Genomic DNA, 16,430 nt, shown 5'->3' with positions numbered 1-16,430 from the left:
AGTCGAAGTTGAAGCAAGACATATTGAGTTTGATGAAATGTGACTATCTCTTAGCTTATAGTTAAACGTAGTGCAGTTGGGGGAATGTAATGCGCTCTTTCATCTATTATATGATATGTTTTTCGTGTTTGCGTGAATTCGATAAACATTTATTTCATAATAAGTTTTTTTTCAATTGTGTTTATTTTTCATCGCCACCGACATGATTTTTTTTTAAAAAATTAAGGTATAAATATCTACTGTTAGAATACTCATGCAAAATGTGAATTTTATTTTTAGTAATTTTAAAAAAAATTGTAACGTATTTTTTTACGCATGGCTATACATATATATATAAATTCCAATTTCGATGAAACATTTAATCATTTGTATCCAAATTCCAAGTGGCAGCCCACGAGTTTGGTGGGTCTGATTATTTTTATTTTATTTCTTGGGCTTAAATCTTGATCGACACTTGGCTAATCCTTTTTTTGGGGGGATTAAACTTTATAATTGTTTTTTGTTCTTGACTATCATCTTTGAAAGTGAAGGGATTTGTCACTAATTTTGGATCAAACATGCGTTTGGGGGTTCTTTCTTCACTGGATTTATTACAAAATTTCACGAGGTTAAAAAAAACTTGAAATGTATACAAATTTGGTCAAGATCCGACATCTCTGATCGCAACAAATTATGAAATGAGTAATTTTGTCAATGATACAAAAATTGTGATAAAAATATATGATATGCTACAGCACACAAAGTTTGGAGTGATAACATAAAATTAAACTTTTTGGAGATAAAATTTAAAATTGTAAATATATAAATGTCTTATCGTAATTATTTTTTTATCGAGGTCAACTACTGTTACTTGCTCTGCTAGATGAAGTAGGTCTTTTGTGAAACAATCTCACGAATCTTTATCTATGAGACGGGACAACCCTACCGATATTCACAATAAAAAGTAATACTCTTAGTATAAAAAGTAATATTTTTTCATGAATGACCCAAATAAGATATTTGTCTTACAATATACGACCCGTGAGATCATCTCACACAAATTTTTGCCGACTGGATTAACCCTTAAAATAGCTCAAGTGTATTAATTGCTTCTGTTTATTGAAAAACATTTTTCACGTTTTTAAGAAATAAATAAAATGTATCTGTTTGGAAGTTTAATTATCTTTTATTAGACAGATAAGTGAATGACTGTCTGAAAAAAAATAGGTAAACCCAAAGTTTGAATGAAATATGATGAAATGAGAACAATAATAGTAAATGTTCAAATTGATAAAAATGTGTGCAACACACACTATAGTGGTAGGTCCGGTTATACGAAAATGACACAAATAATTTTGAGAGGAAAATTGATTAAAATAATAAAGACATAAAATTAAAGAAAATAAATAAGAATAATAAAGAAAAACGGTGTAATTCTACATGTAAATCATTAAATGAAAAAAGATGTTTAGCTTGTAAAAAAAAACAATATGTAGAAATAACCCAAAATAGAAATATAGCCTTTTGATTTACTTGGAATATTTGTATATGGTGCAGAGATATGTTCTTTCTCAGTACGTGCTGATGACCGAGAAAAACGAACCCGAGCTAGATAGCCTGTTTACTTGAGAATAAGGAACATTAGTAGGTGGCGAAAGAGTTTCCAACGTGACTATGCACGCAAAAGAAAGAAAGTGTGTTTGAGTAAATTTGTAAAGAGTGCTATTGCCAATGAAAAGAGTGAACTCCTTTATTTTGCCTCCGCGTGAAGATTTGTCTCATGTCTTGGCTTCAGCATTATATGAGAACGTAGATGAAAACGTTGTCGAAGATTTAATAAAATTAAATCTATAAATCATGTGATTGAATCCATATATCTCGCAACAAGCCATGAATTCATGTCGAATTATCAGAAAATATAAATAACATTAAACATGTATCAGAATTCATTGATTGATCTAGCGTTGGAGTTATGTATCTTCCAAGTCAACAGAGAATCGACCATCTTATTTTTGTCTCAGATGAGAGAAAGAGAGAGATCCAGAACATGCGTTTCATATATATTATGTGTTATTCTCTGTGTCTTGGATATTATAACCTTATATAACCTTAGCTGTGTTCGACTCATCATAGAAGACTTAATTAGGTTGTTTCTACACATAAAGTAGATCATATCAATTTATTTAATTTTTTGAAATCCATAATTAATTAGACCACCTTATTAGGTAATTTATTATATAATTTGTCATTATACAATTAATTAAATTATGTGAGTCCACAAAATAATTCCAACAATCTCTCATTTGAGCCACATAAGTTATCCGAATATTGTACATGGAAAACACTCTTGCTATCTAAACCAAAATATTCCTCAACAATCTGGTGTATCAATTATAACAATATTGAACCAAAACTGGATTTTAATTATTCATGATGCAATAAATTAACTTTTTCATATCTCAAATAATTCAAATTTCAACTATTAGTCAATAAACAAAATTTCTCATAATTCATCATGAACTAGCTCTGATACCACTTGTTGGAGTTTAATAAATTAAATCTATAAATTATGTAATTAAATCCATATATATCACAACATGCTATGAATTCATGTCGAATTATCAGAAAATATAAATAACAGTAAACACGTATTAGAATCTATTGATTGATCTAACGTTGGAGTTACGAATCTTCCAAAGCAGTAGAGAATCAGTCACCTTATTTTTGTCTCAGATGAGAGAAGGAAAGAAATCAAAAATATGTATGTCGTATATATTCTGCATCATTTTCTGTGTTATAACCTCAGCAGTCTTCGACTTATCATAGAAGAATTAATTGGTTTGGGTTCTACACATAAGGTGGACCATACAAATTTATGTAATATTTTAGAAACTTATAATTAATTAGATCATGTTATTGTGTCTTTTATTAGATAGATTATAAATTTACAATTAATTAAATTATATGAAATCACAAAATAATTCCAACAAACACGTTTCTTGATTATTGGTGGACATGGTCTATGATCAATTGACGAAATCTTTTTGTGCTGTTCGATTGAGGTTATGTACCCGATCTTGGTAATTGTTGACAAGTTCACCGGGTTGATGTATGCCTATGATGGCTTCTACCCGATCTTTTTTTTGGCTTTTCGGACCAACTCCGAGTTTTCGAAATTTTCTTTTCCCGTTTGAATCTAACAATGATCCAAGCTCTTTCCAAGGCATCCGTATAGTCATTAGTGGGTTGATTCACAATATTTTGTACATATTTGTATAGCAGAAAATTGGGCACACAGGGAAAAAATTATATTTACTTACATGTTTTGAAAAAATAATAATAATACAAGCGAAGATTGAATATTGGAGTCCAATGTTGTGGGATAAGGACGAGTGACGTGAGAAGCGGGTTTGTTGGACCCATTTTCGCCCACAGACCAAAATACCATACCAGAAACCAATTGCCTGTTTTACAAAAAAGCGGTGTTTGGTTGATGGAACACGCGACTTCCAGAAAACCAGGAGAAACGGGGGTGGGGCCCACCCCCACCTCCTAGATATGTGGCGATTCGACCGCAGCCCTGACACTCTCACATGAAGCTCACGCGCCGCCCACGTTGCCCCCGTGCCCTCTCACGTGCCAGCGGCGCCCCTATGCTTGACACATCGTATCCATGCAGCTCCCTTCTTTCCGGTTTTATTCATGGTATTCATATAGGTTACCTATTGATTACATGGTTTGTGTTCTTAATTGATAAATTATGACAGCTCATGCGATAATAAATATATAGATGAATAATCATGATTCATCATGTATTAAATGGACGACGACAATAACATTTTCTATATAACCAATCAACATATCGGAAATTTATCCATTTTAATATATAACTAAAATGGCATAAATGTCTATTATCGAAAGTTAAATACTTAAGGATAGCTTATGAAACAAAAAGGCTGTAATATTTAAGCTTAATAAATTAATTTATATTAATTTTAATGTTCGATACTTATAACATAAAAATAACTGTAAAAGTCAGTAAGAGGCAACTATATATTATTTTTGTGGTAATTGTGCTGTTATGAACAAAATACAAATTTACAATTGTAAAAAAAAGTCAATAATTAGGAATCATTAAAAATAACGTTGTTGTTTTCGTATGAATTAAAATAGTTAGAAAAGCATCAGACGGGGAAAGTGGACTGCTTCTAGACCCTAATCTTGTTGATAAGAATAAATTTTTTGAATCGGGAAAAGCATAAAGGACAAAATATTAGTAGATAAAGAAATCCACGACTCACAGTTTGCTCCTAATCCTTCAACCAATACTACACGAGTTATTTGCAAGCAAAGCTAAATGATTTAAAAACTAACGTTCCTCACCAAGCTTAGGTTATTCTTTGATCCTAATTAATTAAATACTCTGACGTTTCCCCTTCCGGAGAAAATTTAATCGCCATATAATTGATCCAATCACAGCGATTGGTTTCACGCGTTAGTGGTGAGATTTTGCATTAATAAATAATAGAATGGAAATGAAATGCAGCCCCCAATTCCATGAATGTGGAATTATTATTATTATATTTTAAACACCACTAAACTCTAAACTACTGCATGCCACCCCTTGTTTCTTTCTTCTTTCTTCTTCTTTCTTTAATTGGTTTGAAATTTCAACTTGTACAAGCTCCTTGCACTTATATATAAACCCATCCATTTTCGACCCTGTCCCAATTATCCATTTCTCATAAGCAAGATTTTTCGTGCTTCAAATCGTACAACACAGGAACGGAACAATGCGGCTGAGTTGTAATGGATGTCGAGTACTGCGCAAAGGCTGCAGCGATAACTGCAGCATAAGGCCTTGCCTTGAGTGGATCAAAACTTCAGACGCACAAGCACACGCCACCGTCTTCCTCGCCAAGTTCTATGGCCGCGCCGGACTCATGAACCTCATTAATGCCGGCCCCCAACACCTCCGCCCCGGTATCCGTTTTTCCTTCATTCATTCAAATTTTTAGCTTGCTTTTCTGTTCGATGGAAATGTTGACGGGTTAATATTCGTTTTGCAGCTATATTCAAGTCCTTGCTTTACGAAGCATGTGGGAGGATTGTGAATCCGATTTACGGATCGGTTGGGTTGATCTGGTCTGGGAGCTGGCAGCTGTGTGAGAACGCGGTTGCAGCGGTTCTGAACGGGGCTCCGATTACCCGAATGGCTACGGAAGCTGCCGAGACGAAAAGCGGGCCGCCGCTCAAGCTGTACGACATCAGGCACGTGAACAAGGAGGAAAACAGTATGTCCGGGTTCGGTGAGCTGCACCGGGTTCGGGCCCGTGGCAGGTTCAAGAGAGTTGGGAAGGGGAAGAAGATCCGGGTCTCGGTTGCGTCCGTAGACGAGTCGGTGAACAGGTCTCCGAGCCATGAGTCGTCTCTGAGCCACCAGTCTCAGGCTGCGGAGGCGAATGTGGAGAGGGGGAGCTTGGCTTCGGCTGAGACTACCGAGGCTGATCATATAACCGGAGCCGAGACGAAGATGTATTCCGGTGAAGGTGGGGCCTGAGAGTCGCCGAAGGTGAGATTAAGCTGGATCTGACTCTTGGTTTGGAGCCGTTTAAGTCGACGGAGTCGAAGCTGCGGTTTTCCATTGGCTCGGCTGAGGATGCAAGTGGGGTCTGTAAAATGGAGCTGGGTCTTGTTTAGAGATCAAGTCAATTTTGACGGCTGAGATCAACTCTCTTTATTTGTTCTTTTTTACCGTCTTTGTTTTTACATTCGTGTTTTTTTTACCTTAATACCCTTGAGAAGTCTGATGTAGAAAGTAGAAACTGTACTGTAGAGTAGCCGGAGGGGACGACAACGGACATTTTAGTCATATCGAACTTTTGGTTAAATTTATAAGATAGTTCCTTGTTCAGTTGTTCTACACATTATTTTTTTAAACTTTAAAATATATTATTGATCGAAAGTGGTTGATTGATAAGCAATCATTTCATCTTTTGATAATCTCTAATGAATCCAATTAAGATTTTTTAAGTATAGTTTTAAAAAACAAAAACAATTTATTTTGTCAGTGAAAAAAAAAAGGGCAGGCTGGACCAGCTTTGCTGGGTTGGGCCCATCTTAATAATGGACGACTCTGATTCGGACTGGCTTAGAATACCACGAATTAAGTCCACTTGAATATTAAGTTCGTTCGGTCCAAATTGAAAATGTGCCGAAACAGTCGGATGAAAGGGTAATTATACAAATTTATATTTATTTTGATACAATTGATCATAAAATTAAATCAGAAAATCATTTAGTTGAGAAGCCAAAATTCATATTGTAATTGAGTTCTTCTATCTTTGAAAGGAGACGTCTAACTTTTAATCCTATGTTCAAAATGCAAAATTACATAAATAAAATATAATTTTTCTACGTTAGGAAAAATTAACCAGTGAAACCTTTTATGAAACTGAAGTTGTCTGCATTTTGCCTAGTGATCTATTTATACTATAAATCGTACACACTTTACTCAAACAAGGACTTGAATACCGCCATGAGTGAATCCAAGGATAAGCATGCACTTGAAAGCCCACGTTCAAGACAAAAAATCCAATCCCTAACGAATAGCTAGTAGTTCTACTTGTTTCACTGAACCCGGATGACGTAAAACACAAGCTTTGCGCCCACCAAATCTCCTGAATGGTATCGAGTGCTCCAACGCTGCATAATTTCATATCCGAAGTAAGGCGTGCATCCACATCCACTCTTATCTGGCCCTGCCTCGGTGCATTCCATATCTGCAATGAATCACTCCCCATTGAAGGATCAAAGCAGCACTCACCCGACTAGTACCCCGGAAGATTTCCAAGTTTCAGTGATGCAAACCCCGTATTTGCTTTCTTATTATTTCGGATCCAATGCATGCGTTCAAAGCCCACAATCACATTATCCACAATCAATCTACCAGAAATAAATGCATTCTGATAGAGATCAATAGCCTGAGCAAAGATGGGCCAAAATTTGTCCGTAATAGTAAGAGCCGCAATTTTATAATAGCAAGTATTACAAAGAGTTGTTGGCATGAAATCTTTTAATGACATTTGGTTCTCGTACCTTAGGAATCAAAGTTATGAGAGTTGAATTCCAATATGACATATCACCTTGACCATTAAAAATTACGAGGGCTGCTGAAGTGATATCGGAACCAATCATCGGCCAGAGTTTCTGGTAAAAGAAAGTTGTGAACCTATCCGGACCCAGGGCTTTCAAAGGGTGCATACCAAACACTGCTTTGGAGTTAAAGAGCCCTTTAATGAAATTGTTCTGTCGTCGAGAAGATGCTGAAGAGTGAAAATATTTTGTAGTACGGTCCCGTTGATTCAACCAATTAACTCTAGCTTTTTTGTTTCCAATGAATTTCTTCTTGCTCTGAGAGTTTCTTGGTTTCACTTTCCAACTGTTGGATACTTAAATACCTGTCCCTTCCATTTTTTGGTATCATCAATCTATTTAATTCCTTGCTGAGGGTTTTAATTTTTTTCCCAGCTGATTAAAGCATTCACCTGCCCAAGTTTTCAAGTCTCCTCGGCAATGAGAGAGCTTGGATGGCATACTGTCTTCACATTCATACCTCCCCAGCTCTTACTAAAATACTCCGTAAAATCTTCTTCAAGTAACCATATAATCAATGACTGACTTGAGATATTTATATCATACACGTATATTTAGATTGAGACATTTAATCAAATATCTTGAAATATTTATATTATATAAATACATACAACTGGAATCATTAAATTTTGTTTTGGAAATTTTGTTTTATGATCTCAAGTCATTTAATCACTTGAGTAACATTTAATAATTCTTCCCATATTTCCAATGTGTGGTTTATGGAACTGTGAAGGAACCATACTTTGTCCAAAACTCTAAATTAATGTTGTTAAATGTTTCATACATAATTACTTAACATTTGACAAGATAGAGTTCCGGACCCAATATTTGTTTTAATGACAAAAAAAATTAAAAACTTACATTTTTAAATATAAATTAAATTTTTGTTATTTATTTTATCTTTCATTTACAAAAAAATGAAAGATATTAAACTTAGATATATATCAACTTTAATTTGTTTTTGGATCATCGGGTAAAACTATTTGTTGATCAAATGGAGTAATCGGAAATATGATAAGATATTATGATATCGTATATCGAGTAACAAAATAAAATAGATAGCCAAAGCCTAAATGAGCAAACGTTAAAACTTTCTCACGTGAAGGCTATTTCTATTATGTTTAAAAAAAATGAAATTCAACGTTGATAATTTTAATGGTTGAAATTAAAGGCACGAAAATAGTCCACCCTTTATATATTACTAGTTATCGTCACCTCAATTCTTGAGGTGTTTGCTCAGGTTTACAGCTAATCTAAAACAATCAGCATAGTAACTATCTTTAGTATTATTGATACGAGAGATAGATACGGATCACCCAATATAATCATACACACAGAAGGAGATTTCCCCAACAAAAACATTTTTTTGCCAAAAACTTTCACCAATAACAATACAGTTTTGCCTTCCTATCAGTCACACATAATCAAAACTTAGTGATAATTTCGAAACAAGAGCATTATCACAAACGTAGAACAGTGACAGAAAAAATATAAAAAAAAACAGCATCACAAACCCACAACAATCAATCAAATTAAACAAATAAAACATTCTAAAAATTCCGAAAAAACAAGTAGAAAGCACAACTTCAATCCCCAGCAAATCACAACCCATTCAACAACACCAAGCCTTACAAACGATTGAGTCGATCCAAAAAAACCACCACTATCACGTCGATCGCGTAAACAACCTTCTTCCTCCACGTTCTCCTATGATTTTTCTTTTTAAACATTTTTTTTCTATATTTTTTTAAAGAGAGGGAAATGCAAGAATAACCTTACATATCATGTTCTACAATCAAAGGAGCAAAAAATATTAAATTCATTTCACGATGAAATTGGATAGTTTTACATGTGATATATAAGGATTTTTTTAGGACCTGTTCCCTGACTGCGAGAAATAACATGAATATTTTCTATGGTTGTGCAAAGATGATCTTCGAAGAAAAAAGATACAAAACACAAAAAGAGAAGATTGTTTAAGTTGAAAACATATCTCTTTCTAGCGTCTCTAAAATCCAGAGCAAAGTCCAACTATTTCTCAACCATCCATAAACACCACAACTTTATAAATTTTCAAAAAGCCTAATTTATTCATCTTAATTTTGAAGAGTATCCCAATATACTTTAATAATCAAAATACCATTTGAATTCCAGCCTGATGGTCAATTCTGATCTTGTCATAGAACTTTATTTCAACTCACAATCACAGAGAAAATATGCTAGTTCATCAAGTTTCAATATCTTTACTTTGAGAAAATATCAACACATAACATAAAAATCAAAAGAGCTGATAAAGTAGCAAAACTTTCAGATTAATCCGAATTATAAATGACTCTAACCCCAAGAATTAGATTCAAAAATTGAAAAGAGTCCTAAAAAAATGTTACAAGAACCCATAGTTAAACATGTGGACCTTGACAAATATACTTATTAGATTTCATCTTCAAATTTGTAAAGGTAATGACCTAAGGATTGATCTATGTGCTTATAGTTACAACAACGCCATAAATAACTAAACATTCAATCTCAACACCACAATCTCAAATGGCCAAAAAAATTCAAAACAAATAAACAGGTCTGTAATTTAATTAAACAATACAGAAAAAAGATACAATTGCACAATTTCCTCCCATTCGTCAAACTATAAGCACACGAAGCAACCATCCATAAAAAAAAAGTCGAATAAAAATATAAAAATGAGCAGCCCAACGATTAAAAATGAAACAATTGGAACAAAAATCAAATTACAGCCGAATTATATATTAGTCTATCTTTATCTTAGTTCGATTACATTAACCTTGCTGGTGCATTGAGTTTTTAAAACTCCTATTAAATTTTAGCGTTTATATATTTGGGTCCGTAAATCAGCTAAAATATGAAAATTGAGGATGCTAAAACTCGGCCGACTATTTCACAAAACGTAAATATCTATTTTAGTAAAAAAAATGCATATAGAAAAGTTTTGAATAGTTTATATATATACGAAGAACTTTTAACCTCGTTTTGAAACAACAAAATCGTTGATGTCGTTTGAATATTACCTGTGCATCACTGTAACTATGTCAAGATCACTAATAAATATTATATTATTAGCATTGTTATTATGGTTATGGTTGCAGCTCCATGTAGTGTGTGTGTGGGTAAATGCTTGTCCCTGCGACCTCCGCTCAAAAGTTGTCTTCATGAAATAGTTGAGGTAAAACGTGGATGAGATAATATAATGATTTATTTTCGGATGAGAGTATTTGATTTGTGATCGAGTATATCTCGAATAATTTTTCTAACTTAATAAAGTGTGAATTTGAGGTTCGCCCTAAACAAATTAAGTCGGAAAATAGAGCAAAGATTTCAAATACTTTTGTAAATTATGCGAGGAAAATATATTTAAAGATTGAGATCGTGAATGAAAGTAGCTTTATTTCATTATTTGTGTTAGTAGATGACGAATGTTATAAAATACCATAATATGATACTTTATTTTAATTATTATTTATTAAATTATGATATGTAATTAACGTCTGAATATATTTTTTAAGCTCACACCCGTCTCCAAGTGTCATTACAAACATGTCAGTTAATATCATTTTTCCTATGCTGCTTTTTCAACTGAAATGGAGACTAAAAGCATATAGATTATGTATGATCTTTTGCAAATTGTTCTAATATATCATTTTTCCTAGCATATAGATTGGGGCACCCATATTGGTTGGTTAATGGGTGTTAATAACACCCATTAATTTTCGCCCACCAATGTGGGCGCAAGAATTAATAATCTTGGCTGACATGACAGCCAAGAAATTCATCAGAATGAACGGCGTTATTTCGAAATTTGCGACGGTTTTTCGTAAACCATCGCAACTTTGCGACGGTTTTTCGTAAACCCTCGCAAAGTGAAAAGCGTCTGTTTTTTTTAAAAAAAAGGCCGCTATTTGCGACGGTTTTTTAACACCCGTCGCTATGTGCGACGGTTTTTCAAAAACCGTCGCTAATTATCACCAACGGCTATTTTCAAACGGCAAAATTATGCACCAACGGCTATATTCGAAATTACTCACTATATATTTTTAGTAATATTTGTTGTAAAATTTTAAAAATATTAGAAAGATATTGAAATATTAAAAATAAAAAAAATGAGTAAGTGGACAGTGGGACCCATAAATAATGAAAGTTGAAATTAAATGAATGTGGGTGTGTGTTAATAATGTGAAAGTGTTAATGTAATAAATATGTGGCTCGTGGACCCCATCATTTTTTATGAGATGGAGAATTATTAACATGGATTAATTCCGACGGACGCGGATACCCTTATGTCCGCTCTTTTGCAAATTGTTCTAATATTTTATTTGCAGTGTAATTTGATTTGACTGATTTGGCTGAACACTATTTATAGAAAGAGAGATTAAGAAGAATGAAGTTATTTTATAGGTTTGGGTTAAATTTATGACATAAGCTTGATAAATTTTTAAACAAGATAAGCCTTTTAATAAATGTGAATTGTAGGCATAATGTATTAGTATTTGTTGGGGCCAAAATTTTACATATGACACTATATTACGTATTATTTTATATGTATACATATTTTGCTATAGATATTTATTTGAGTGATACCATTTTAAAATTTTATTTCACAATAAATTAATAATAACCAATAGTAAGTTACGGAAAAATCAGTAAGGGTATAAAGTCAAGTGTAAATAATATGCAATTTAATACCAAACAAAGAAAGCAAAACAGAATCATTAAAGAAGTAATGATTAGCAAAATGACACTTGATTTTTAATCTAAGCACAAGTTTAGTTGTTGCATTTTGACGGTGTTAAGAGCTTATTTAAGTAACATAATTTTGTTTGAGCATAGTTTGTCCATGTGTCCTCTACTTAGCTTATCCTTTTAAGTATATCGTGGTTTTGGCTTTTGTAAAATTCACTATTATTGTGTGTTGATATATTGAGATTGATGAAAACTCGTAAATAAGATATTTTTCAAATGAATGTAAGCATTATTTAAATATCGTAATTATGTTCTTTCATTAGTAGTCACTGATGCACATGAACACAGCCTGTAATCAGCAATCACCACTTTGACCATTTTTTGAGTGAATTGTATTTTATTTATGAAGGTAGGCAGAGGTTGTATGGGAGAAAAGCCTCTCCATTTTTGTTTTTTTTTGGAGAGAAGAAGAGGTTGTAGGGGAGAAAAGCCCTCTCCACTTTTTTTTTTGGAGAGAAGAACTAAGCTAAATCGAGGTGAACTGAAATGTTCATCCTAATATGTGTTGTGAAATAACTAAAAGTGTTGGCATCTTGTTTTATTCTGCACTTCTCTAGTTTGTTGCATGCGGTGGGATTTAGGCCACAATGGGTTCACATGGGATTTGGTGTTAAAAGTTGACAGCGGAGATTCGGAGACCATACCCGATGCGGCGATCCTGTTGACAACGACCTAACTACCTACTACCACTCTATGAGGTTTCACAGTACTAACAAGGAAGCTGTGGAATCCAAAACGAAGCAAATGTTAAACAATTGATAGCGGAGACTCGGCGGCTATACCCGATGCGACGAGCCTGTTGACTACAAACTAAACAGCTACTACCACTCTATGAGGTTTCACAGTACTATCAATACATATTCAATCATGGAAACTTGGAGAAGCAAGGACAATAAAAGGGAAGTATGTCAAGATATCAGAAATCCCAGACAAGAACAAGGTAAGATCAGACGGAAGGAAGTTAAAAAGTGCAAGAAAGCCGAGGGAAAAACAGAGCAAGGAAGCTAACAATCCAAAACGAATCAGCTGCGAAAGCCAGACACGTAGAAAAAGAACAAAAGAAGATCTTCTCCTCCTGCCTTGTGTGCATGGGTTTCAGAGGTGCTTCTTCTTCGGTTGGCCAGCGTCTGTGTGTGCAGCAGGACAAAGAGGCGTAAGAAGCCTACCGATTTGTAGAAGTAGAGAAGGAACGCAGCAGACTTAGAACCGAGAAACCGAAAGAAGAGACGAGACGACGGCAACGCACCGAACAAATATTTTTGTTGGGCTCTGCGCACTGCAAGGCCGGAGAGACCGAGACCAAGGCAACCTGAGGAGGAGAAGAAGTTTGTTAGAGAGAGCAAAATAAACAATGCTAAAGCAAGACAAATAAGATGGCCGATCAAAGAAGACTTAGCTGTAGAAGGCAGGTGCACAAGACAGAAGGAGAAAAGAGTAGCCTGAAGAGTCGTAAGAGTCGCACCGATTCGTAGAAGTCCAGAGGAGAAGCAGCAGAGGCGATACCGAGGTGTCGGAGAAAGGAGGAACCAAACAAAGAGCCTAGCGGGAAAAGGTTTTGGACGCTGCTATCTGAGATGGTGGAAAGCCAAAATCCAACTCAAGCGGAAAAAGGAGGAAGGGAAAAATGAGGAGATGCATAAAGCTACTACAACCGGGAGAGCAAGGGTGAGGTGGAGAGAAGAAAGCAGCACACGTGGTTTTGGGTCTATGAAGAAGCTATCTGTTGTAAGAGACACCTGTAAAGGGTGTTACCGGGAACCGGGAGGAAACTGGCCCATTTGAAATTATTGCGACTTTCATATAATAGATAGATATATTTGTTTCTATTGGAAAATAATATTTAAAATGTGTGTATTGAATATTTGAATGTTGAATATTTGAATGTTGAAAATAAGAGTTGTAAATATTGAAAATTAGTGTGTGATGATGTAGGTAATGATGTATTTTATTTTTGGATTATTTGTAAAGATTTCCTATAAATAGATCTCTCATTTGTCAAGAAAATCACAATTGAGTAGAGAGAAAAATATTATAAAGTGTGTAGTTTGGTAAATTTTGAGAGTTTGAGATTTTTACTTTTTACCATAAATTTTTACTTTTTCACAACACGTTATCAGCACGAAGCTCTAAAAGTCCTACATACTTTTCCAAGCTCCAAACAGAAGAAAAAGGTAACAAAAATAATTATATTTATTTTACTGTTATTTATTTATTGTGTATTTATTTAATATACAATATAATGTTATTATTAGAAATAATAAAAATAAATTTTTCATAAACTTGTTATAAATCCTGGGAGGATGTTAAGACGACATCCCACACTCCCGGTAAGGGATACGACAAGTATAAAAGCCTATAAGGTTTTTAAACAAAATAAATTATGACACTCATTATAATATTATGATATGATATACATAATTATTTAAACATGTCTAATATTATATATATCATATTATTATCATAAAATTATACAAATACATACCTTTATCTTTTTTGTACCCCAACGGTCATAAATGGTAAAAAACGGCTAGTTTTTGCCCTATAAATATGATCTCACAAACACATTCCATCACTCCAACTTTCTCTTCTTCTCTAAAAATTATTCATCATCAAATTTTTCGAAGAAAAAAGAAGATGGCTTTCTCAAGGTTATTTTTAATTATTTTGGTTATCATACTCACGAGTCTTTTATTTATCGGAGAATATCCTCCTCGTGTGTTTTCTTTATTTTTACAAATACTTGTACTTGTTGTTTATCCGTTACTTTGTATTGCAATAATTATTAACTAATAAAATGCATCGTAATTTTTTTTAGTACCACCATGTCAAATTTAACAAAGCTCGAATTTGTTGCGCTCGACATCACGGGAAAGAATTATATGCCATGGACTCTAGATGTAGAAATGCATCTTGAGTCATTGGGTCTAAGCGAGACCATTAAAGAAAATGGCATATGCACGTCACAAGAAAAGGCAAGAGCCATGATATTTTTGCGTCGACATCTCGACGATGGATTGAAATGTGAATATCTGACTGAAAAAAATCCCATGGCTTTGTGGAAGGGATTAAAAGAAAGATTCGAACATATAAGAGAAGTTATACTTCCGACCGCCCGGGATGAATGGAATACATTGAGATTCCAAGACTTTAAAAAAGTCAGTGATTACAATTCGGCGATGTATAGAATAATCTCGCAATTAAAATTTTGTGGACATGAGGTCACAGAATCTGAGATGCTTGAAAAAACATTTTCCACGTTTCATGCATCAAATATTACTCTACAGCAACAATATAGAGTACGTGGATTCGCGAGATATTCTGAACTCATCGTCTGTCTTCTTGTGGCGGAAAAAAACAACGAGCTATTAATGAGAAATCATCAGTCCCGACCCACTGGATCAACAGCATTTCCAGAAGTAAATGCTGTAAGTAAAAATGAATTTAAACCTGGAAACCAAAATCAAATTCAAAGACAAGGTTTTGGTCGAGGTCGAGGTCGTGGACGTGGACGTGGACGTGGAATTGGCCGTGGTCGTGGTCAAGGCCGTGGTTTTGAAAATAATCGAGATAGTTATTTTTATAACTCATCTCAAAAGAACGTCCCAAACCATCCACAGAAAAGGCATCATGAGAATACAAGTGTTAATGAGAAGCACTCAAAAAGATATGAAAGTTCTTGTTACAGATGTGGTACTCCAGGACATTGGTCCAAAGTTTGTCGAGCCCCTGAGCACCTTTGTAAACTTTATAAAGAATCATTAAAGGGGAAAGAAAAGGAGACCAACTTCACTGAACGCAGTGACCGTTTGAGTGATTCAACTCATTTTGATGCTGGTGATTTTATGAATGATTTCTCTGGAAATGATCAATATGTTGGTGGGATAGAAATGAACAATATTGATGCTGCAGATTTTCTCAACGATTTCTCTGAAAATGAACAATATAATGGTAGAATATAAATGTACAATAATCTATTTTTCATGTATTCATAGAATAATGTTTTATTGTATAATTATGATTTGTGTTATATTTAAATATATATTGCAAGTAATTTATTTCATTGCATATTTTTTTGAAGTTCAAATATGGAAAATGCTATGAGCAAAGCTGAAGTTTGCATACCCGATAGTGGTACAACGCACACTATCCTCCGAGATAAAAGATATTTCTTGGAACTAAAACCAACAAAAACAACGATGAATACAATATCAGGTCCTGTAGACTTGATTAAAGGATGTGGTAAAGCACAATTTTTGTTACCTAATGGTACAAAATTTTTGATCAATGATGCTTTATATTCACCACAATCGAAAAGAAATTTGTTGAGTTTTAATGATATATATTCCCATGGGTATGATACTCAAACAATGAATGAAGGGAGTGAGAAATATATGTGTCTTATCACATATAAATCAGGAAAGAAATATGTGATTGAAAAACTACCAATGCTCCATACTGGATTGCATTATACACATATAAGTCTCATTGAATCAAACATGGTAGTTGATAATTCTTCGATATTAACC

The 16,430-nt window shown here is 33.9% G+C and overlaps 1 protein-coding gene across 1 annotated transcript; it reads left to right on the top strand.

Moving 5' to 3' along the window:
• The first annotated feature begins 4,623 nt into the window (after positions 1-4,623).
• LOC142546608 (LOB domain-containing protein 41-like) lies at positions 4,624-5,893 on the top strand. Its single transcript, XM_075654421.1, is given in 3 exon segments — positions 4,624-4,962; positions 5,049-5,536; positions 5,539-5,893. Coding segments are annotated over 3 exon segments (819 nt in total). The 5' UTR covers positions 4,624-4,772; the 3' UTR covers positions 5,680-5,893.
• Positions 5,894-16,430: the final 10,537 nt, after the last annotated feature.

This window comes from Primulina tabacum, chromosome 5 (assembly GCF_025594145.1).
Source record: "Primulina tabacum isolate GXHZ01 chromosome 5, ASM2559414v2, whole genome shotgun sequence".
Lineage (NCBI taxonomy): Eukaryota > Viridiplantae > Streptophyta > Magnoliopsida > Lamiales > Gesneriaceae > Primulina > Primulina tabacum.
The sequence above is the reverse complement of the archived record's forward strand: the minus strand, read 5'-3'. Positions and strand labels throughout refer to the sequence as shown.